This window comes from Boleophthalmus pectinirostris, unplaced genomic scaffold (genome assembly GCF_026225935.1).
Source record: "Boleophthalmus pectinirostris isolate CB_2022bp ecotype Guang Dong unplaced genomic scaffold, ASM2622593v1 HiC_scaffold_1, whole genome shotgun sequence".
NCBI classification, from domain to species: domain Eukaryota; kingdom Metazoa; phylum Chordata; class Actinopteri; order Gobiiformes; family Gobiidae; genus Boleophthalmus; species Boleophthalmus pectinirostris.
In genome coordinates this window covers 12543138-12568413 of record NW_026570970.1, presented here as the reverse complement: position 1 = coordinate 12568413, position 25276 = coordinate 12543138, and the positions used below count along the sequence as shown (strand labels likewise).

Genomic DNA, 25276 nt, shown 5'->3' with positions numbered 1-25276 from the left:
ACTGGAAAACATTTGATTTACAGTAAAACTGAATCCAACCAACCTGCTGCATGTTTCCATCTTCAGTTGGACCACAGAGAGTAGAAGAGCGAGCTGAAAACATTTGTGAAGGGGATGAAGAAGAGACTGAACTCGTGTGGACACTGGGCTTTTCACATGGAGGAGGCAGATGGCGGATCCACTGGTTCACAAACACACTACTGTCATGATGCGGAGGCACAGAGGCTCTTGTCCAGGAATTGTTTTTGTACTTGAGGCTGGAACAATGAGTAGAATCCAGTGGAGATTTATCAGGTGTAGTGTTCATGGGCTCTCTTCGGTTCGTGTGAATACTGATGTGCGGATCTGTGGCTGCTGTGGTCTCTCTGTTGACCTCCTCGTCTTTTAAAAGCGTCTCAATTCGAGGGCCGTATCTTTTCTCGTTCAGAACGTCTTCGTGATCTGGACAGATTAAACAACACGAGTACAATGGATGAAAGAGGGATTATATCAGCACTCAATACTGCTGCACTGTAAAATAAAGAAAGATTGTGTATCTTTTCTGTTGAAGGGTTTGTCACCTCCTTGTTTCTATGGAGATGTCACTGCTCTGCCTGGAATATTCCACAGTATGACATTAAACAGCTCTACCTTACATTTATTCATTATGTAACTTGGTCTGGTTTGGTTTAACCCCACACTGTGTAACATACCAGATAAAGCATAAAATATCTGACGTAACCTCCACCGGGTTAGGGGTTAGGGTTTGTCAGACATAGCTTTAAAGTATGTCTGACAAAAAAAGTTATTGACAAACTCAAATTCACAGAGGGTCAATATTAAAAACTGTTATAAAGTTGTGGGCCAAACTAAATATTTACTGAAAAATTTCAACAACATCTGCATGTTTTCTCTTCTTTCGAGATATGTAATGTTAAACCTTTTCTTATTAAAATAAATGTTTAATAATAATTTTGCTTAAACATTGAATCTAGAACAAGCAGAATTTAAAATAATAACAACATTTTAAGTAAATAATGTCTCTATAGTCTATCTGTAGCCGGCGGGCGAGCTCTAATACATATTCTATACGATATCGCGGGCCAAATTTGGCCCCCAGGCCTGAGTCTGACATGTCTGATTTAGTTGTTTCCGTGGAAATAGAAAGTTAAAGCTCTACTTCAGAACATTCTCCATGAAGATAGATGTTTTATACTGTGGAAGATTATATGTAGACCCTCCTCCAGGTGCTCACAGTAAGGGCACATGTAATAAAAACATCCATAATGAAAACAATAAAACAAAACATGTTTTTATTTTAGTCTCTTATAGTCTGTAAAGTTAGCCCCAGTATGCAAATAAAGTTGCATACTGTGGCTTTAAACCCAGAAAAGAGTACAAACCTTGCTCAGTTTCCATCCCCTCCACAAAGACACCTCCACACTCGGGGAGAAGCCAGTAGGACCTCTTGTAGCGGTCCTGTCCCAGCATCATGGAGCGCAGTGAATACGACGACTCCAGGAGCTTCTGTCGGACTTCAGTCTGTTGCTAAAACATTAAAAACATGCACATTACAAAGTGCACTGACAAATATTGTACAACACACTGGGCTGTTGACTTACCTTAGCCACTCTCGCTATGTCTTTCTCCAGCTCCTCCACACTGCCAGAATGTACACTGTCATCCTGCTACGGTTGTCAAAGTATTGAAAATCAGATACTAATCCATACTAAATTAATGCTGAAAATAACATTCTATTGTCTAAAGAAAGTGTTTTATTAGAATCTGTATTGAGTATCGAGTCTATTCCTTAGTATCGAAATCAAGTTTAAATTCTAGTTTTGCAACACTATATTTTGCTTGAAAACCAAAAACTGTATGACTTAAGACAATGAATCAACAAACACAAATGTAAACTGGTGCTGCTGACCTCCTCTTCCGTTCTCTTAGCTTTCTTCCCCTCCTCCTCTTCAGCCTCCTCATCCTCCTCGTCATCACTCTCCTCCTCTTCATCCTCATCTTCCTCGCTCTCCCCCTCTTTTCTTTTCCTCTTGTTCGTAGCTGCGAGGTTATCACAGTTCTGCGTGCCCTCTGCCGCTTTAGTGCCAGTCTTCTTGGCGTGAATCCTCCTCAGTCTGCCAAGTTGAAATGATTATAATGTAGTGTGATAAAAATCAACCATCGGTATATTTCTGTTTTATTAGATTTTTTTGTGTGACTGGCTCGGTAAAAGAAACACTCACTTGCGAAGCGCTCCCTCCACAATCCACTTCTCCTTCCTCAAATTGGCCATGTGATCAATGGTTTTATCAATTTCACTGAAAAAAAACCCACAAAGAAATGCTAAAAGAAGGGGTATTTTTTACTTCTATGGACGCATTTAGATCACAAAGCAATTTTATAGCTTTGAAAATGCTATATTCACCAAAAAAACAACATGTATAATAAGTTTCAGTTTTGATTTCGATGCTCTGAGTCCTCCCTCCCCTTGCTCCACACACTCCCCCTTCAGAGCGATATCACAACAACCCAATCGACTTGCATTTAACTAATAAAACTACTACACATCGCATTACACTTTTACATTAAGCAGTACTTTTTACGGGTGTAACAATAACCAAAATATCATGATATTGTATCGTCAGAGTTTTCACAATAATATCGTGGACCATCACAGTATATCGAATTACAAATCTCTTTGCTTAAATTAAGAGTTATGGTGCAGCAATAGCTAAAAAAAAAAAAAAAAAAAGACAGAGGGAACTACATAGACCATGATCCTTTGCTCCATTTCAGTGCAGGCTACAAGAAGAAATAACAGTTCTAAGCAATTTTAAGTCTCAGTTCTTTGGATTAATTCTTGAGAGCAAAAAGTAACATATTCACAGTTAGCCTCAACAAAATATCACAATGAATATCGTACCGTGAGATGTATATAGTGAAAATATTGTACAGAGAATTTTGGATATTGTTACATCCCTGATCGTGAGTTTCCCCACAATATTGCAATAAATATCGTACCGTGAGGTTCATACCTGACTCTTGGATATCGTTAAACTCCAGGTACTTTTTACTGAAACTATTTGATAATCTGTCTTTTTAAAATATTTAGTGTGTCCTAGTGAGGCTCTAAGCATGAATAAAGGTCTGGGGCTCATTCTAACCCGTTGTAAATGCACATCCGGCCCTCGTCTTCATCTGCGTTTTGGTATGTGGTCCTTGATGAAAAAAAATTTAGACATCCCCATTGTAGTGCATTGTATTGTATTGTTTCATGCTTTTGTTGGCATTGAATATTGTGATTGACTGCTAACCATTCAAGCACTGCATTCTAATAACAAGAACGCACTTAGATGTGATTGTGAAGCATGAACCAGAACAGAGGGAGCCTTTACATTACGCTGCAATGGACACCAGATGTCTTTCCAAACCAGGCCAGCGCTGCTAAAAATTAATGAGTCCTGGATTGATGCAACCACATGAAACTGTCCATCAGTTCACAGCCATCTCATTCTTTTGATTTTAAGGTCGTAAAAGCTCAAGGCCCAGTGTACGGTAAATCAAAATGTTAGTCTGTGTGAGTGGCAGAATTACAACAGTAGTATTATTTTACTACGGAACAAGGGCAGGAATATTAAAGTAATGTTAACTGAGCAGTGGGATAGATTTTGTTAACTGTTCTTTTTTTTTTTGTTCTGTCTTATTAAAATAAAAAAATACAAATGAAAAAGGCCTGTATTACGCTATTTTCTGATCTATGTTATAATGTTGTTTCCTTATCACAGACATGCCTGAAGTTGTGTTTTGTTTCATTCACACATGTTTAACACACATGCATATTTATGTTCTTAGGTTTAGGGCTCTTCTCTCAAACAGAAAACACCATGTTCTACTTAGGCTACGTTTATATGATGACGGTCTGAACAAAAGATGCAAAATTGGCGTTGCGTCTTCACTTTTTATTCCGAGTTTAGGCGAGCATTTATCGGGAGGAAATCTGCGTGCATACGGTGATGCAAAAGTGTGTGGAATTCGATTGGGTATGCATACCAAACGGCATTCACAAGGGGATCTGTGGACATATGGCAGCTTTCACGCCAAACATTTTCATCAGCTACTACTTCCACAGAGTTGTCCCACCATCGACTGGCTCTCCAGGTCTCGTCCATCGCCGTCTGGTTCGCCTGCGATGAACTGGTGCATCCAGAATTTGACAGAGGTAATTGCAGATCCTTCTCTGCTCGCCAATAGTATATCTGCAGATTTTGTACATTTGTTGGGATGCCTCCTGTAAGTTTATTAGAGATGCCAGAGCAGCTTGAAGGTCCAACGCATGAAAATTATTCAACATGTTTGTTTCTGTGTACTGTATGAATGTGACATAAACGCGTACGTGACGTGAGCAGATCTGACCAGAGTTTTGCGTCTTGGGCAGTGTAGACGGAAATGCTACGGCATAATGTATTCAACTTTTCCACTCTAGAGGGTGTTTTTTTGCGTTTTTAAGCCCCCAAAACGCCATCACTGTCTAAACGAAAGACACTTCCGATAACTTCTCGTGTAAACAGGTGATGTCATGTGGCAAAACAGGAAGTGCTCCACTGTGTTTTTAAACTCCAAACAGCTTTACTAGAATCATTTTTAATGGAACTGCCAAACTCTACTGAACTGTCATGAAACTACTGTGACATCACAAAGTGGAACAGAGAATTTTGAGCTTTGGACATGTATGAATAAACTAGTATTACTCAAACATGTGTGACTGAAACCAAAACACAACTCCAGGTCTGTTTTTGAGGAGGTAACAACATTATAAACATGACTTAAAGCCCACAAGAGTCAACTTAGTGTAATATAAGGCTTAACATAAATAAATAAATAAATAAATAAGAATCTATAAAACCTTGTGTACCTGACCACAGCTTTACAGCAGCAGAGCCTGTTCACCAAAAATGCCAGTATGGAGGCCTTCTGTGACGGCTGGAGGGCCCTGAAGTCTTTAGTCTTAAGACTGAGGGCCAGAGAGCTCATGTAAGAATCTGGATCACAGTGATTTTCCATGTAGATCCTCAGAGCCTCAGAAACGTTGTCACTGTCCAACTTCATGTTTGACAGAAGCTCTCCTAAGGCAGTTTTCATCTAAAAGAAGGTTAATAAAATAGACGTCAATCAAAGATACGTAATTAAACTTGTTATAAAAATAGTAGAGATCGACCAGTATGGGGTTTTTCATGGCCAAAGCTTATACCAGTACTTCAAAACTCAGAGCAGGCGATGGCCGACAAGCTTTGCCAATATTTTTTGTGCCAATTTGTGGGGCAGATTTTGGTCATTCTCCTGAATATACAAGTTAAAATTACAACAAATTCAGTTCATGTCTAAGTAAGTAAAAAGTAAAAGTAAGTAAGTAAAAAGTAGAAAAAGAAGGCACTCTAACTTTTCTGGTGGAGGGACTGTCAACTGCTTTTCTGCATGGAGAGGTTGCCTGGAATATTCCACAGTATGGCATTACACTTCTCTATGTCCATGGAGACACCAGTTGATGCCACAGTGTAAACTACATGCCAGATCTGTGGAGAGGCGAGTCCACGGATAGTAAGAATGCAAGTTTTCAGGTCAATAAAAACCCATTTGATGAAGCACAATGGATATATTAATGGATATAATAACAGTTGATAATCAAAGTCAGTTAAATACAATCAATCAATGAACCTGCCCAGGGACTACAGGTGGAAATTAGCACTGATGCTACAACCTGATGTACAATGCATCTCTCCTGTTAAGGTAAATGCAAAAATTGTGCACTGTCCCTGTCTCAAATAAATAAATAAATAAATATTTAATGCAGGAGTCATCAAACTAAGGCCTGCGGGCTGACTCCGGCTCTCCACGCCCCTTGGACCGGCCCCCAGCCCCTCTGTCCCCCCACCACTTGAACTGGCCCATGAGGCAATCCTCAAAAGTTGTCATGGCCTATTTTTTTTTTAATTACTTTTTGGCAAGTAATAACACGTCTGCATCTTGTATTTTGGTGATTTTCAATTAAAAAGGGATATTTATATGAAGTATTTATATTTCTATTTAAATTATTGTATGACTTATTTACATTTGCTGCCCAATTTCCGTCACCTGAAAAGCTCAGAGTTCTGTAGTGTAGTTAAGGACAGCAAAATGGCATTAAAGTACGAAAACTTGACAGTGCCGAGTTTTCAAAGAACAATCGACGACCGATTATTTTTTGTGCTGTCTTAGGACCATGGAGTTTGTCTGATATGTAAAGAAAGTGTGGCAATTTTCAGAGAATATAATCTGTGTCGTCAGGGTCATGCAATTCTGTTAAACGACCGACCCGACCCCGGCCCCCCATCACAGTCAGGAGCGATAATGTGGCTCCCAGAGAAACAAGTTTGGTGACCCCTGGTTTAATGCATTATAAAAACATTCCAGGCAAACCAATAACTGAGACAAAAAGGTGGCACCAGATCCTCCACCAGAAAAGTTACACAGTGCTCCTTTAAGGCCGATATGCCAAAAGTGTAAATATTGGCATGCTATATCGCTCAGTCTCTAGTAAATGTGTATACCTTGTGTGTGTGAGACAGACTGGGGTCCCTCACAGCAGCAGAGACCATGTGCACCACAAGCTCCTGCACTTTGTCCACACAGTCCGTCAGGTTCAGTAATCCTCCCTGAAGATCGCTCAGGCTCAGTGGGTTTAGACTCAGAACTTTCCCAAATCTGTGCACGAACTGTAGCACCATGAGGCAGTCTGAGAACGCTCCCCCAGACAGAACCAGGCCGGGAACACGGGACAGATCTGGAAGAGGCTGGGGAAAGGAATACAGATTTCAGTGCCAAGTACTTTATCTATACTGTTTACTTTATGATGAATATGACGTAAAATGCTTTCTTACACAATTTTCCCGCTTACAATAGAATTAGAGTGATAATTATACCTAATTAAAGGTTCTATATTACACGAATTTGACTCTGGTGAGCTTTAAGCCATGTTATAATGTTGCTACCTCTTCAAAAACATGCCTAGATTTGTGTTTTGTTTCATTCACACCTTTTATTATTAGTCTGACGAGATGTCCAAAGCTCAAAATGCTCTGTTCCACCTTGTGATGTCATGTAGAGGTAGATTTCATGTTAACAGCTCCTTTTATCTTTAGCTCAGTAGAGATGAGCAATTCCTAAAATTATCCAAATTTTTCTAGTGGAACAATTCCTGTATTACCACATGACATCACAAGGTGGAACAGAGAAACAAAACCCAACTCCATGTTTGTGGTGAGGAAACAACAATGTAAAATACATCAGAAAATAGCGTAATACTGGCTTTTCTAATCAATTAAACAGCTCAGTTTCACAGATGCATTGATGATTTCTCGGATGTTTGGCCTCGGATGGTGTAATAAACAAAATGTCCACTTGATGGCAGTATTTCACTCTTATTTTTTAGGACAAACATCAGAATGAGATTTTTTTCTTTCTTGAAACCCATTTCAGGGATATCCTATGAGATGTATAGTCTCGTGAGCCAAAATAAAAGAGTAAATGGTCAGGATAAGAACTGACAATTTTATGTTCTGTAAGACTGTACGTTTTTGTAATGATTCCATACAGTGTCTAAAGAATACACAAATGTAATAGATTTGATAAAGGTTAGTAGAGGTGTGCAAAAATATTGAAATAACAATATATCGTATAGTTTAATTTGATGATATAGCATCGATATCGTGGGTTGCTGTATCGATGTATCGCAGGAGTATTTTTAGGTATATTTTACTCCATTATTTTGAGTTAGAGCTACAGTTGTACTGACATTTTCAGCGTTTTGAGTAAAATAGGTGTTTGTCATATTCACTTAATGCAGACTATCTGGTTTAATAAAGACTTTTAGTATCAGAGCCATGATTTAGCCTTTTTTACACTGAACCGTACTGAATCGATTTGAAATATATTGTATCGTATCATACTGAATCGAAAGTACATTGCATCGAAAAACATGTCGTATCGAGGCCTATGTATCAAGGTATGTATCATATTAGCAACTTCTTAATGATACTCAGCCCTACAGGTTAGGGTCTTTGCACAATTTACTAATGTGCTACTAATTGTGTGATAGCAAGGACTGTGTTAGTGTACTATTGGCCATATTTTACTTCCTGAAATGCGTATCTGTTCATTTTGTATGAATAAACTTTTATATGGCTGAAATCTAACTATTTTTGTGTATAAATGATCTAAATTGGACCCCAGAAAGAATATCAGCCTCTTGTCTATCCTATAAATCAACAATAACCACCTTATGGTCCATTAAACACAGGTCTTCTCTGGGCTTCTTCAGCTCTTGCAGCTCCAGCCGTCTGAGCTCCAGTTTTCTTTCCTTGTTCAACAGTTTCTCGTCATTTCGTTCCTTCTTCAGACGCTCCTTCTCCTGGTCACGTGGACATACAGTATAAAAAGGACCACATTTTCAGGTTTCTCATTAAATCGCGCCAGGGAGGACTACGCACCTCTGCTTTTTTACGAGCCTCTGCTTCCTTCAGGAGTATCAGATGTTGCCTTCTTCTCTCCTTTTCCTGTAAACACAAATGTTCTGATTAACTCCATGTTTGGATCTTTACGAGTTTAATATGTGGGGCCAAAGATGAAAGGGATGAGACAAAGATAACATAAAACAGCATGCAGAGACGGTAAGGATTCAAAGTAGGGCTTAAAGCTTATCAGTTTTAATCATGTTCAGGCCAAGATATTTTGTTGTTTGTGGAGTAAACTATGGTTCTGGACTTCGCGGTTTGCCAATTGCTTTCATACAAATTGCAATTTCAATTTGACTGCAATTAATCTTACAGCCCCAACTAAGGCTGTGCAATTAATTCAATTTTGGTAACGATTTCAATTTGTGTTTATTATGGGATATTTTTATTTAAATAAGTGTATTTATTTTATTTTTTTAATATAGAGGTTGTAGAACAGCTGGATATATAGTTTATTTTGGACACATTTATGTTTTTCCATGCCTTATTTCATGTTCAATGTATATTTTATTCATTTTATGTTTTATACATCGCACAATTGCTGTAACATATTTGTAGCCTATATTTATTTTCAATGTGAAATTTTAACAAAGTGTTTTTTTAGAGAGAAATGCTGAATAAATGCATCATGTAACTAAAAAATAATAATCGTTTGAATAATTGTGATTTCAATATTGACCAAAATACTGGTTAAAATACAGTAAATAACAAGACATTAGACATTGATTAGAAAATATTATTGTTAAAAACAGATGGGAGACAATCATAACCACAATGGGACAAAAACATGCAGGGTAATATAGTGCAGAATGGTATTTGCAGGCAGTTAATGTTATAAGCAGGGTTCATGACTAGACGGTGATATTGTAGTCAAACCTACCCAAACAATATCTAGCCTGTGCAACTCCATCACCTGATAGAGACATTTTCAAAGATTCAAAGAACATGGCAGTGAAAAACACTCACTACTTAATATGTATTTACCATCTGCATGCATGATTATTATACTGTAATTTAACCATAATGTATGTTTGTAGATAGTATCAGGTAAAGTTTACCTGGTGCTTCTGTAAAATAGCATGCTGTCTCCTCATCGCCCTCTCCTGTGCAACAAAAGAAAGTGCTTTAGAATGGATTTGGAAAAAACTTTTGTCACCTACATCAATTATTTTGATGTTTTAAAACGTGCTATATTATACTGAAATAGAAATCTACTTGTAATACACATTTGAACAGAACTTAGACTTTAATTACACAATTTTAAACACATATTACTTGGAGCACATATGCATTACATTTTATTTTATTATTTCTGTATGTACATATTTAAAGAGCCAATATGACGTTGTTTCCTGATCTATGTTGTAATGTTTCCTCATCACAAACATACCTAGAGCTGTCAGATGAAGAAAAGAGGTAGAGCGCTTCACTGAGTCATAAAAGAGTTAAAAAAATAGCAGTACAGGTGCTCTACGAGGGTTGAAACAATGGTCTTTAAACAGGAAGTTGCCCTTACTGGAAAATGTAAAAGTGGGCAAGGTACAAACCCGAGGCACTCCAACTGAATATATTACAAGTCCTTTGTTGCATGAAGGGATGCCAACTCATTTCGACCAGCAAGATGGTCTTCGTCAGGCCAAAGCGCTCACCACAAGAATAAAGACTTTTAATATTCACACCTGGAGTTGTGTTTTGTTTCATTTACACGTTTAACGCAAAAACCCTACATATTTAGGCTGAGTTCTTCTCTCACCCAAAAAACAAACACTCTGTTCCACCTTGTGATGTCATGTGGTAATACAGGAAGTGCTCCACTGTGTTTTTAAACTCCATACACCTTCACTAGAATCATTTGGATAATTTCAGCCCTGGAAACTGCTGATCTCTACTGAACTAAAGCTAAAATGTTCACTTGAAAACTACTACTCATGAGGTAGAATAGAGCATTTTGAGCTTTGGAGATAGACAGACTAATAATAAAGGGTTGTGTGAATGAAACAAAACACAACTCCAGGTATGTTTGTGATGAGAAAACAACACTATAACACACCTTAAATCTCACAAGAGTCAATTTTGCATAATATTGGCCTTTTAAGACAAACTCTTACCTGACTTCTTTTCTCTGCCTTTAATATTTTGGCATTGGCGGCTTCTTCTTTCTTCTTCCTTTTTGCCTGGGACCCAGACAGACATTTATTATTATTTTATTATTATTTGAAACACGTACACAATTTAAAACAACAATGGCGTGTGTGTATTTTGTTTCGTATCTAAATGAATTCTTGAGATAATTATTTCTACCAATTGACGATAAATGTCAAACCTGTCATGTGTATAAGGAATTCTTGCTGGCAGAATAAATTATGCATAATCTACTATCAGTCATTACAGCCTAAATTAATCCTGTCAAAATTTGCCCGTGAAGCGTGTCAGCTGATATTTGAATAATTAAAAAGTAAAATATTTCCGCTTCTCTTGGCAAACAGTTAAAGGCACACTGTGTAACTTTGCTGGTACAGTGCCCGCCACTTTGCATTGAGATGGTTATTGTGTTTGCCTGCTATGTTCCAAAGTATGGTGTTAAACTTATCAATCCCCATGGCGACAAGCAGGACACTCCACTAGGCCAGTTTACAGGTGAGATCTGTGAAGAGGCGACCCCACTCACAGTTTTTAAAGGCAGTTTTGAGCAATAAAAACAACCGTAATTGAATAAATGCATCTTACAAACGCCTAAGATCGTAATTGCCCCATTTACATGAGAGATTTAATTCAGTTTAAAAATAATTTAATTTGGAATAAAAAATTGTTTAAAAAGACCATGTAAACACTTAATTCCTAATGATTATTTGGAATTAAACTTATTCAGAATTAAACTTAAATCCGAATTAAGTGGGTGGTTTATTTAGATTTTAAAGCAGAATTAAGAGATGACAAAAAGCCAGTAGCAGCTGAAGTGTGTGTTTTCTTCCGGGAGACGTAAATACGTTCGTGTCCCTATCCAATCGGAAGCCTTCTCCATCCCCAGACGTTGATTGGAATTAAATAAAACCAATTTAATGTTTTTTCCATGTAAACCTTCATTCGGAATTATTATTTCCATGTAAACTCAGAGAATAATTTTATTCTGAATTAATTAATTCAGAATAATTAAATCGGAATTAAAATACATCATGTAAACGTGGCAATTGTCGGACATTACTGGCAAAACTATAGTATCTCCATGGTGACGGATCCCCAGCCTGAAAAGTTACACAGTGCACCTTTAACCAAATAGTTCACAGCGTGTAAACTTCACAAAACTGCTGACGTTTACAAAATTTCACATTAATTTCTCATGAAACAGATTATGTATTAGTGACATGCAGTAAGTTAGTGGGAGTACAGTTTGGATTAGACTTTCCTCTGGCCTTTAATCCTGTCAAAATGTTTTACAATGTTTCAGCAGCGCGTTTTTTTTCGGACATACCTCCAGAATTTGCTGTGCACGGACTTCCTTCTCCAGTCGGATTTGCTGAATGCGCCGGATCCTCTCCTGGTAAAAGGATGAGGCCCAGATCAAATGAATTAAAAGAGTGAAGCCATGCGTGTTATAGAATGGACTGGGAGGAGGCTACAGTGGCTATATGCAAATGGGGGCAATTTGGGAGACAGCAAGTTGTGAAAATTTCTAATCCCGTTGTTTAGGTTACGAGGATGCAAAGTGTTCTTACTTCCTGCTTAAGAATCTTCAGCTGTTCCTTCTTCTTGCGCTTCTCCTCGGCCACCAATATCGCTTTATCGAAAAAGTACAGAATCATAGTCATCAGAGTATTATTACTGTAGAAGATTTGAAGAACTAAGTGTATTTTACCTCGTTGTTTCTTTGCTTCCTTTGCTGCCTGTGCTCTGGCCTGCTTCTCAAGTTTTTTCATGATTTTCATGTGAGCGGCTTGTCGAGCGATTTCTGCAAAAGATGATGAAATTGCGCTGTTCAAACTGAAAGATGTACTCTGTAACTTTTTTGGTGGAATGCATGGCACCTGTTTGTTTCCATGGAGACTGTTACTGATACGTTAAAATAATTTTCATCATAACAATATAATTCATTAATCTGAAGGTCAGAGTTTGACCCCGCTCAGGCAAACCTCTGTCATTTTATTGTAGGCACCATGTTTACTATGAATCTGGTGTGTGATTAGTGATCGGTTTCCCTTACTTAGAAGTTTCTGATACGATACATACCTCGATACGATACATATCGCAATAAACTGCACTTTTGTTTCGATACAACAAATGTGATACTAAAAGTCTTTGTTAAACCACTTCTTGTGCAAAGGGAATATGAATTTTAATCCTCAAAACAGTGAAAATGTCAAATGTGTCTCATAAACGAGTTTCCTTCCACTAAACAAGCAACAAAACTGTAGTGCTGTAACAAAATAATGTACTTTAAAAAGTATCAATATATCGGGGACTGCTGCTATATCGATATTTCAATACTTTTGCACACCCCAATGTGTGAGTGAGTGATCAGTGGTGGTAGGAGGGGCCAGTGGCACATAATGGCAGCCTCGCTTCCAGGGCCACTGTGGCTAAATGAGGAGCATACAACCACTGAGTGTGGAGTGAATAAAGACTACAGTGTAGAGCTTTGAGAGCCTTTAAGTTTATAAAGCGCATTATAAAGTGCATTATTATTAGTTTATCATTACTAAACTACACAAACAAGTGTCAAGTGTCAAACCTTGAGCTTCCAGTTTTCTCAACAGTTTGGCATCAGCACCATCTTGTGAATGGACAAGAGGCTTAACTCCACTGAATGTTCGTTGGCCCTGTACTTTTCTTTGACGTCTTCCATCCATGGCAATAATACAGGGAGTGATCTCCTCCTTAGACAAAGGCATCCACTGTACACCCTCCAGGAGAACAGAAAAGGAAGAAACTTAAGTTGAGTGTTCATTTGTTTTATCTGAAAAGTATAAACTGAACAAATTAACACAAAAAAATGTACTTCTGGTCCATCTCTGGCTTTGTAGAACTCCCCAAGGTGGATTTTTGTGCTAAAGCTGAAGTTTTCTCGAGAAATTTCAGTTATCCCGTTTCTCAGTAAATACTATAGAAAGAAATATTACTCAAGTTAAGTGTTTTTGAGGCATTATTGACAGTTGCAGTATCTACCTTCAGTACATCCGGATACAGTCGAAGTTTCTTTCCGCAGGGAGCGAGGTAACAGACTTCTCCCTGCAGACGCCCCGCCACAGACCAGACCCGTGTCACTCTCTGCCAGCTGAGAAAAAACAGTCCATCAAGCAAGAATTAAGCAATATTTTATCCATAAACAACAATTATATTAAGTGTTATATGTATTAATTATATTGCATCGCTCAAAAACATGCATAATTACTGTGAGTGGGTTCAGCTCTCCACAGGCCTGACCTGTTCCTTGCACATGGAGGAAGATACATTTAATGCCATCTCCATGGAGACATGAACTTGACAAACCCTCCGCAAAAATAGTTACATAATGCACCTTTAATGGGAAGGCTAATCGCGATGTCAGAATATGAACAATACAAAAGGTCAAAAGCATTTTAAAAACAAGTACAGTAGGGTTGCCTCTAGAGCCGGTTCTGTCTTGAATATAAGATTCCAATAGGATAAAACTGCAGTCTATTATGTAATTTAGGCCCCGTCCACACTAGTACGTATTCGAGTCATTTTCGTTGCAGATGCGGTGTTTGTCCACATTAATCCGAATTAAAAACGGCTCCAGATGGTGCTGCCAGCTCCCGAGTATTCATCTGAGAACCGATCTGATCTGGCACCGTGTGTGGACGCCTGAAAATGCTGATATGCTGATGTAGGTCTATGCGCCGTGAAATAATTCACCGCCAAAACACCAAGAGGCTAGAATATATGTCCATTCATATATACAGTCTGTGCGTACGACCTGCAGACGTATAATCTCTGAACAGTTTAACATGAACTATCTCCAACGCGATAGAAGCACTGAACGGACTCACTATCAGCAGAACACCCCTCTGACACAGAAAGAACACTCATATTCCACTAAGTCATGTCCTTTAGTCTGACAGAAGCTGAACCGCATCAACGCAAAAGGAGCGAGCTGTTTTTTGAATGCTTAGTTTATGCAAATTGACCGTGCGATTTTAAGCTTGTTTCTGTAAAACGTAAACAAATATGCTCAAATCTGTGTGGATAGAAAAGGCTTGCGGACACAGAAACAATGTGTCTGAACGCAAATTTCCAATACGGTGATACGTGGATTTGTTTCAGTGTAAACGTAGTCTTAAATTAACAATAGATTATCTCACCCAAAATCCAACGGTACTCTTAATGCTTTCTCATCTGTTACTCTCTTCCTCTGTACTGGTTCAAACAAATGTAAAAAATAAGAGTAAATCTCCACACATAAAATCAAAAAATATTTAACCTTGAAAAATAAGATCTACATGCTGTACCTGGCAGTGGGACAGTTGTAGAAGATACCGAGCTGTTGTGGGTCATTGGTGCAGCGTTGCTAAAACTGCCCAAAGCAGAACAGGAGGTCTTCAGAACGGAGAAATTGGCTGAGGGGCCGGGTGAGGATTTTGTTAACAATTTATCAAGTTTCTGAGGAGCCCTGTATCCATTGCTATTTGTCTCACTGTTATTGCATTTTACATCATCTGAAGATTCAGAGTTTACTCCGACACTGCTGCCAGAATCTACAAAAACGAGAAGAATAAAAGAAAACATCAAATAGAGCAAAGGAAATTCATAACTACAAAAGATATAAGTCACCTGATGTGTTACTGCTTGTATCTTCAGTATCATTGCCATCTATTAAGGAATCTTCTGAGTCTTCAGTTTGAACCTTACCTGTCTTATTTTGTCCATTTAAATTACACGAGCTGAGCGTCTGACAGATTAGACCATTGCCACCTTTATATGGGGAAATACTCGGTTTACTTGATAGATAGTTGATAGGCATTGTAAATTGGGAGCAAGGGGCTAATGGCTTGTTCGTGGGGTTACGAGGTGAGGTGACAAGCGCTAGAGGAGCATCTTGAGTCAATCCGTTCGTGTGAAAGTTGAGCAAAGGAGCCGTTTTGTTCTTGGTTGGAGATGATAGAAAATGTCTGCTCAGGGATGAAAGGCTCGAAGATTGAGAAGTAGAGTTTTTGACACGTACGTCCTGGTCTTGGGTTGAAGGATTCGATATTGACGGCAGCTATAAAAGAAAGCGCATTAAAGTTAAAGGTGCACGCTGCTATTTTTCAGGTGGATGGTACACTATCTGCTTTTCTCCATGGAAATCTTGTTGCTTTTCAGTTTTCCATTTATTCAATTACACATGCATTTTTACTGTAAGCTGTACTGTCTCTCCACAGATCTGACCTGTAACTTGACCTGCTGGTGTCACCTACTTACTCCATGGACATAGGCAGTGTTGCATTTGGGTATAACAGAGCTACATTTTTGGTAAAGGAGTAAAAAGGAGTAATCTAATTAATTACACTCCCCACCGGAAAAGCAAAGTGGCACGTTAATACTGGGTTGAATGAGGCGATGCGATATCAGGCTTCATGCAGCGTTACAGACACACATCATCAGCAGGAGTGAGGAGAGCTCAGGACAGAGCAGGGCCAAGATGATTGGCTAAGAAGTTGGGTGGGCGGAGTCTTTGCTCACGCTGCTTTGTTATTTCTTTCCCGCACACTTCAGGGTAAACGAGACAAACTCAACGTAAATGTGACAATGGCAACGACGAGGCAGAGATATTTATTTCCAGTGTTTTCACACTGGAAATATCGACACTATTTCTCCCTCACTGAAATAAAGGACAAGAACGTGTATGTTAAGTGTATCTGTGCCCTCGGAAAATAATTCTTTTCGCGTCTGCCTCAAGTAACTCGAATCTAATGAAGCGAATCTCATCGTCGCATGCGAACACACCTCTCGTTGCTTTTGCGAAGATGGAGATGGAGCCACGGCATTAAAGCCAAACTCGATTTTTCGGGCAACAGTAGTAGAAGTAAAATGCCCTGGACATAGGTAAGTTTAATGGGTCGTACATTTGAACATTCCAGTAAAAGCAATAGCATCTCCATGACAACAAACAGATGGAAGATCCTCCACCAGAAAAGTTCACACTTACTCATAGACCACATCAAAACTAGGACTAAACTACGCCTCATTTCAGAACTAATCCTGTAGTAGACCACGACTAAAACAGGACTAGAACAGGACCAAACCAAGTCTGCAACTAAACTAGGGTTAGAACAGGACCCAACAAGGACAAATGTGAATGCACCCATAGTAAATTCCAAACATAAACAAAACCTATATGACATTAGGTATATGTTATAATAACCACCCATATTACATCACATTACTAGAATTTTTTTTAAAAGTATATAGATTATATGAAAACTATTCAATAAATGGACTCACCCTTTTTAGCGCACCACTATTTACATGAAGTCCTCTTGAAGTCATACTGCGCACATTATCGATAGAAGAAGACATCAAGAGTCTGCCATGGGACAACTTTTGAACTGGTAACTTGGGTAAATCTGAGAGTGAAGGAGATTTAGGTGAGGACAAAAATAATGAATTTGGCGAGTGAGAGGTCTTGGATTTCAGAAAAGACCACCAGTCTTGTTCCTTCATGTCTGGGTTGATTAAAGCTTTTCTCAAGTGCTGCTCCTCTGAGGGCTTGGACAAGAGAGGGCTGGGAGGGTGAGTGGACATTATGGGGACACTGTGCTGATTTCGCTGGTCTCTGGTGGTGTCTGTATCTCCAGCTGTACTTCCAGGGCTCTTCTTCGGAGTGTCAGAAGTGGTATGTGTCATACTCTGAGTGGGAGTAGGGAGAGGGAGAGAGCGAGAGAGAGAGACAGCATGTTATGTCAGTGCTACTGTGAGGGCCGGACAGTGGCAGCTCACACAACCACTTAACCGCCCACAACTGCAGCTAATTTTGACGATCAAAGTCACAGTTAAAGGGCCCATGGTACACTCATTTTTTGATCTATGTTATAATGTTGTTTCCTCATCAAAAACATATCCGGAGTTCTGTTTGGTTTCATCCACACACGTTTAACACACGAATTCTGCATATTTAGGCTGAGTTCTTCCCTCAAACAGAAAACAATTTGTTCCACCTTGTGATGTGGTAATACAAGAAGCGCTCCACTGTGTTTTTAAACACCATACACCTTCACTAGAATCATTTGGATGATTTCAGCCCTAGAATTGCCAATCTGTACTGAGGTAAAATGTAGCTGTTAACTTGAAAACTACTACTAACTAGGGATGTAACAGTAATTTTTATAGTACCAATATTATAGTACCAATTTTTTTTATAGTACCAATAGCTAATAAACATCAGGAACTACCGTATTTTCTGCACCATAGGCAATCCAGAGCGACTTATACACGAATCCACTCAGGTGTCCCAGCACGACTTCATTAAACTACAAAGCCGCACCACCCGCAGCGCACGCAAACACACACGCAGCAGACAGCGACCGTGCAGCAAAAAACACCCACAGATACACTCATCACTCCACGCCGATGAGGAACGGAACGGAGGAACAAACCGGAAAAGCAAGTGCAATGTGCCACTTCTAGACACAACTGAACAACTGAGTCACCGCGAACACACCAAACAATCCAGCGGTCCCAGACAGCACCCTCCCTACACGACACAACTGAACAAAGCCCAGAGTCACCGTGAACGCTCCAAACAAAGTCCCACTGAGTCATCTAACTGTTGTGTATCATTTAAAGTCCGGTGCGGTTTATTTGTGAAAAAAAGTTAGAAAATAGACCATTCAATGACAGTGCACCTTATAATCCAGAGTGCCCTGTAGTGAGGAAAATACGGTACATATCCGATGATTCATTTAGCGCAGACAACATGAAGAAATATGTTTTTACTAGAATTCTTGTGATTATGACAGCAATAATTCATATCAAAATCTAAAATCAAAAGCATCCTATCTACAATTATATCAGCCTCTCCAAAATATCACAATAAATATCGTACCGTGAGATGCATATCGTGATAATATTGTACTGAGAGATTTGGATATTGTTACATCCCTACTACTAACAGATGGCGAGACGAGACCCCCCACTAGAAAATTTACATAGTGCAATTTTAACTATGTGCAAAAAATGTGATGGTGTTCTTACTAAAACTATAATTTTTAAGATCACTTATTTTCAAATGTACCGTGAGTATAGTAATGTTCCATTAACTTTATTATATTATGCATAGAAAACGTAAATCTTTACATTAAAATCTCCAAGGATGACTTACTGGCAGCTTTCTTATCACTTCGTAATCTTTCTCTGAGTCGGTGGCATCACTTCCATCACTGGGGTCTTCCTCCTCTTCCTCCCCCTCTTCCTCCAGGTGTTCAGGATCACTGCTTCCGTCAGTGTCGTCAGAGCTGCCCGACACAGATCCAGACTGGCTGCTCATGCTGTCAGCCTTTTCTGGTTCTTTCTGAGGATACCAAAAGAAAATATGAATACAGTAAACAACAATAAATCTAAATAATGAAGTATTTAAAAACAGTCCCTTACTAAATCTTTGACGTGACTCTGTTTTGTTGTAAACCTTTGGAAATCAGGCTTCACCAGACCTTTGCCATCGAGAGGGTGACTACTGTTGACAGTGCCATTTAAAGCTGTGAAAAAATTTGCACAACAAGGACTTATTTTTATATATTACAGTAGAGCTTTAAATATGCTTATCTGTGAAATGACAGCTGAAAATTCAAGCTAAACATGTCAGTTTATGTTTTAAAACAGGTGTCAAATTTTAAAACAAAATGTGTGTAATAATAATGTACCAATCACATGTACTGATTCATGTACCATGTAAGGGTACACTGTTTGACATGTTAGTTTAAAGCTGCACTATGTAGTTTCCATGGAGACAACCATGGCCCATCCTCCACCAGAAATGTATTGTTGTACCTAGAATGTTCCACAGTATGGCATTAAACTAACATCTCCATGCATACAAGCTGGTCACATCACATCACTAAGCCAAGTTACAGGTCAGATTTGAATTGTAGGTAGATGCGTTTAAATCAAAAATGTTGATTGATCTCTAAGGAGAAAAGCAGACCCTCCACCTGTTAAGTTACTTAGTGCAAAGTTTGCTACTAATACAGTTGCTTCACCAATAACAAAATTTATAGTGGAGGTCACGAAGTAAACACAGCTACAGAGCTCCCCCAGAGAGGCATTGTGGCTAAAGACCATCTGTTTCTCAGCTCAATCTTACCAAGCATCAAAGTCATGGCATCAGAAACTTTTACCCAATCAGGTGGCACCTTGGATATATAATGAAAACTGCTTTAAGACACACACCCTATGTCTACAAGAGAGATCAACTAATGGCCACTTCAGGTGCGACAGCTCCCAGGAGCTCAGGCCTAGAAAGAATGATACCCATAGGGCAGGGCAATGTATTTTTTGTGAAATCAAATTGCCTGTGCTTGGCAGACAGGACATCCACAGTTTTCACAAAAGTCGGGTTTGGCAGGAATTCTTCAGTACTTTTACTGTATGAACATGATTTTAAAATCACCAAAGCGCCTAAAAGTTAGCTTTGTAAGAGCCTAGCCCCACTCTGAGCCTGTACTAGCGCTGGTCTAGCAGCGAGCGCTCTGATTGGCTGCACATTCCTGACGTCACATGTTGGGAGGCACTAGGCCAATATTTAGAAAGTAGTGCAAAAGAAAAATTATTTTCTGCATTTCGCACCAGTGAGCACAGGCCATTGAAAACAACACAACACCATCTTTGATTCATCTTCCAGATCTTATACTTCCATGGGTTGTATTATAGCAAGTTAAAAAACTCACCTGATATTTTTCCATACTGGGAGTGAGCAGCAAATACTGCAGACAAGTCCAGACTTTTAAGACCACCAAATGTACTACTCTCCAAACTGGATGTGTACAGACCAAATGCTTGACTTCTACCTGAAAAGATAGAGACACAACAAATATGAGAACATCTAAACTTATTAACATAATATGAAAAAACAATAACTAAGAGCATGCTAATGCAAAGGATGTGAAAGCACACGCCTCACTGCTGCTTGCTGCATAATGGCTCCCATCATAATTAGAATTCAGTTCAAACAGGAGGATGTGAGCACAGTGTGGGGCTGTCAGACACGTCACACCACACAGGAAAATTAAAGGAGGGCTTGTCAAAAACACCCCTGAGAGCAACAACATTTTAGGTTTTTCATGTAATATTTTGCAGTGTTTATGAAGAATTCTTTAAAATGAACATAATCTTACTGGCCTACACAAATATGTTGTGTTTCCTGGAGTAATTCTGAGGGCGGAGTGATATTCAAAAATTATATATATATATATATTTTTTTTTGCATTTTTCACAGTGATATTGTTTTCCGTCATTTATAACTTTTTTTCTCTGGTATTGAAAAGTGGTGGCACACATTGGCACTAATCAAAGTACTAACCATAATATTATTATGAGACATTTGTGAGCCCATGCCCAACCAGTAAATTGTAGAGATGTTACTAACCATATCTAAATCTCGCAGTATGATGATTTCACTACATAAATTTTATGATACGATATTTATTGCGATTTTTTTAGAGACTAACAAACCTGAATATGCTACTTTTTCCTCTGAAATGTCTGGACAAGACTTAATTAAAAAAACTAAGATTTAAAAATGCTTACATTTATCATGATCTATGTTGTTCCCCTGTTTTTTGTTTATTTTTTAGCTATTTCTGCACCATAACTCTTAATTTAAGCAAAAAGACTTGTAATTCGATATATTGTAATACCTTTGATGAGACGGCATCACGATAGTTCTGTTATTGTTACATCCCTAATAAATCGCATTTAGAATAACCCTGGATTTCAGAATGTTGAGAATGATTAAAATTGTTAATCGCTATGGTCCAAACAAAATATTATATTTATCTATTTTATAAAATATTTTGGAACAAAAAAAAAATCAAGATGTTGATAAGATTACATATAAATAATACTTTGTACACGAAGTCTTCATTGTAACCTATTCATGGATTTCAAGTGTAGACTGTTCTCAAGTTTTGAAAAATGAAAGACTTAACATAGTAATGAACAATTCCAAATAAAATAAAATAAATACTGTATCTCTTGAATTAACTGTGTATTGAGAGTCAGAAGTCCTACAAATGGCATCCATTATGAAAAAAGCCATGGGAACGCTATAGACTGAAAAATGTAAAATAGCCAACAATATATTCAAATGTAATTAAAAAGGTCAGCGGAAATGGTGAATTCATTTACATTTATTATTGACTGATGGAATAAGTGAAAAGCCATTACTCCCATCCCCCCAGCCCAGGTCCAACACCGCAACCTCCCGATCTTTCATTACAACATGAATACAACGGATGAGCCAGAGAAAGAATCAGATGTTTGGTAAAAGTCGACCAACATTTATCAGTATTTCTGGTGTGGTCTGGAAAAACATGATGGAACAATGGAACTGGTGACTAATAAACAACAAAATATAAACATGGACTTTGATTTGACAGTTATTTAGCACAAAAATAATACAGATTTGGCATAAAAATAAATAAGTCAGTATGTCAAGACACATCTAAACTAACCAAATCCAACAATGTTATGAGTTACCACCATAAATCTAGTGTGTAGTCTGTACCGTAAGCGCTGAGAGGGGGGCTGAACACAGAGCTGACCACGGAGCTGCACTTGGACGGAGGTGCCAGGGAGGAAGACACTGGTGAAGGTTGAGTCAAACGCTCAGAAGGATCCATTTCTGTTAAAAACAAAACAAAAAACACAAGAAAAATATGGTAATCATTTACTGGTTCTCAGATTTCTCACCTAAGAAAATATGTGGCCTTCCAACTCAGAGTACCGCCAGATCTAAACCAGGTCTGTAACAGGATTATTCAAGTTTTAAGACAGAGTAAAAATGGAGTTTGAAATTTTAGTATTGAGACACTGAGTCATTATAAACACAAAGGAATAGGCTTGGCACTCAATACTGATCTTGACACTGCAGTGATCATTTTAAATATGCTCTTTTTTTTTTAGACAACAGACATTTTAGTATTTTTTTAAACACAAAATAATACTTTTCTATGTCTCTGCATGTTTATATTTGCTCTGATAAAGCTTAAGATCATTCTAAAAAGGTGAAATTATGTCCTGATTTATATTTAAGCATATTTACATGTTGTAAATTACAGTTTTAGTATTGATCTGTATGTGATTTTTTAACCCTAACTAAAATAGGTATGACTACAACATTGCAATTCCACTTTTAAGCAATGAATGACCCAAAAGAGGACAAAACTGTGAATTAACAGTACTGCGAAGGAATGCGTATACCACCAGAAGCAGATCGTGACACTCCTTTTTGCCAAACATACATTATATTATCTGGGTATGTTTTTGTTGTTGATTGTAATCTCCGTTTTCTCTTAACGCCGTTTTCTGATGATGAAAACAGGAGCGGTTGGTTGATTAATTTGAGCAAACAAAGCGATCCTCTGAATATCAAGTATCATCCTTCACCCAGAGCAGCGCTGATTAGATGTAAATGACATGTCTCTGTGGCCATGCTTCACTGAAACGGCCACTGCTTTCTGCGCCGTTAAGAGACACGCGATAACAAGAGACCAGTCGAGTTTTCATGCGATTTAAAAGGCGCACAGTGGATGTTGAATAGACCATAATGCATAATGTAACTTTAGGGGTAGGCTGACATTGCTTTTTGAACTAAAATATTGTGTAAAGAGAAACACTGCACATTGCCTTAAAGTGCATTTGACAGATTAATATGTTTATCTACAGGATTCACATCTGATAATCTGCCATCTACTGGTAAAAATGATCTAAAATATGTTTTGCATTAAGTACCACTGAAATCCAAATGCGGCACTAGTTGATACTAAAACTAACAATGACACTTGATACCAGAGGTGGGACCGGAAGTTGTTGTTTTGCAAGTGTCAAGAAAGTCTCAAGTCTTTGACCTCAAGTCCGAGTCAAGTCCCAAGTCAAATACAGGCAAGTCACTGGCCCATAAGTTCAAGTCAAGTCCAAGTCATCTGCTTTGAGCTTCAAGTCATTTAAAGTCTTTAAACCAAAGTACCAAATATAGCTTTGGTTTTTGCAATTAATATGAACTTTAAACTAAATTGTACTTCAAAAGTCATGGTATATTTACATGTCAGTATTTGTATAAGAGTTGTAGAAATGCAATTTTTTCCTTTTTAAATGTCTTGACAAGATCTTAGTGTGAATCATTACAGTCAGAACAGAAAGAATTCAGATGTAAAAGTGCTAAATATCAGTTATTTTGTCATGTAATCTGCACTGAAATGGAAGGATCATGTTCTATGTAGTTCTATCTGTTTTACTGGATTGTACTTTATATTACTGTAGTACATTTGAGGATACCACATCACAGTACTTCAGTTACATCCAAAGTAACAAACTGAAAATTGGGAGGAACATGTTAAAGTCTATTCCTGTCAAATTAAACGCCGCATGTATCAACTGAAAAGAGAAAAGTATTTTCTAAAAACATATATATATATATATATATATATATATATATATATATATATATATATATATATATATATATATATATATATATATATATATATATATATATATATATATATATATATATATATATTTTTTTTTTTAGGAGAAGCATCAAGTCTCCTCAAGTCACAGGCCCAAGTCAGTGCCCTTCAAGTCCAAGTCGAGTCCCAAGTCTTACTCCATTTTATCAAGTCAAGTCTCAAGTCCTAAAACTAGTGACTCAAGTCTGACTCGAACCCAAGTCACGACTTGTAAATTCCAACCTCTGCTAGATACCCATTTGAGAACACAATTAATTATACTGGCGAAATTACATTCACTGCAATTTTCACTTTTCTTGATTGCTAAATAACTACTATTATTTTGAGTCTTTTATTTAGAATAGAAATCAAGTTTAATACATTTTTTTTGTGACCAGTGCACTGTAAAGTATGTGCAGAACTATTTGAGGGGGAAAAAAATGAAGCAACATAATTGAAAGCTTCATTCACGTTGGCACAAGAAATTGAGTCAAAAACCAACACGACAGTTCTGAATGTTGTTTTCACATTAGCGTTGTTTTATGTGGAATCATATGTTATAAGAATCTATAACAGCACAAAGTGAATATTCCACCAGCTGATCCATCATAGAGCAGCGCCTGTCGTCTGTATACAAACATCCTCAATATGAAAAATAGCGTCTTATCAACACAGTCACTGCTCTAATGAGGCTGGAGGCAAAGGCATCCATCACTGCTGCTACACAGTGTACTCATCATAATGAACATCACCAATCTCCAGCCCTGTTTAGCCACATATTTCTCCGACTGCACGAAAGACAAACAGCATTTCTCAGAGTCACAGTGTTCCACAAAGCACACCTACAGAAGATGAGCGCAGACAGGGGACTTATTAAACTTCCTACAAATAGCATCGGGAATCGGACCTGCTGTGAGGAAGAAAAGCCTGCTTCCCCCGTTGCCTTGGCTACAAAGAACAACGGAATCACGGGGGCTTAGAGATAAACTTGCCAAACAGCATGATAAAAGGAAGCCTGACATGATTTTTACTTTCAAAGGAGGTAGGTGGCTTAATAGTTAGTTCTTGCAGAGAATAAAAAAGGAATATAAACTG

At 38.1% G+C, this 25276-nt stretch overlaps 1 protein-coding gene across 1 annotated transcript in view; it reads right to left on the bottom strand.

The window, feature by feature from the left end:
* Nucleotides 1-25276, bottom strand: part of LOC110163943 (bromodomain adjacent to zinc finger domain protein 2B) — a 42449-nt gene that overhangs the window by 7504 nt on the left and 9669 nt on the right. The window contains exons 2-27 of the mRNA XM_055149908.1: nucleotides 22240-22356; nucleotides 20402-20521; nucleotides 19110-19213; nucleotides 18841-19029; nucleotides 16965-17369; nucleotides 15312-15741; nucleotides 14990-15235; nucleotides 14843-14897; nucleotides 13686-13794; nucleotides 13519-13620; nucleotides 13252-13423; nucleotides 12379-12471; nucleotides 12239-12300; nucleotides 11995-12060; nucleotides 10634-10699; nucleotides 9584-9628; nucleotides 9406-9438; nucleotides 8502-8567; nucleotides 8291-8422; nucleotides 6564-6806; nucleotides 4892-5118; nucleotides 2223-2297; nucleotides 1910-2114; nucleotides 1602-1667; nucleotides 1383-1527; nucleotides 44-441 (exon numbers count right to left, since the gene is read on the bottom strand). Coding sequence (XP_055005883.1) covers nucleotides 44-441; nucleotides 1383-1527; nucleotides 1602-1667; nucleotides 1910-2114; nucleotides 2223-2297; nucleotides 4892-5118; nucleotides 6564-6806; nucleotides 8291-8422; nucleotides 8502-8567; nucleotides 9406-9438; nucleotides 9584-9628; nucleotides 10634-10699; nucleotides 11995-12060; nucleotides 12239-12300; nucleotides 12379-12471; nucleotides 13252-13423; nucleotides 13519-13620; nucleotides 13686-13794; nucleotides 14843-14897; nucleotides 14990-15235; nucleotides 15312-15741; nucleotides 16965-17369; nucleotides 18841-19029; nucleotides 19110-19213; nucleotides 20402-20521; nucleotides 22240-22354 — 3969 coding nt within the window. The 5' untranslated portion in view covers nucleotides 22355-22356. The remainder of the gene's footprint in view (nucleotides 1-43; nucleotides 442-1382; nucleotides 1528-1601; nucleotides 1668-1909; nucleotides 2115-2222; nucleotides 2298-4891; nucleotides 5119-6563; nucleotides 6807-8290; nucleotides 8423-8501; nucleotides 8568-9405; nucleotides 9439-9583; nucleotides 9629-10633; nucleotides 10700-11994; nucleotides 12061-12238; nucleotides 12301-12378; nucleotides 12472-13251; nucleotides 13424-13518; nucleotides 13621-13685; nucleotides 13795-14842; nucleotides 14898-14989; nucleotides 15236-15311; nucleotides 15742-16964; nucleotides 17370-18840; nucleotides 19030-19109; nucleotides 19214-20401; nucleotides 20522-22239; nucleotides 22357-25276) is intronic.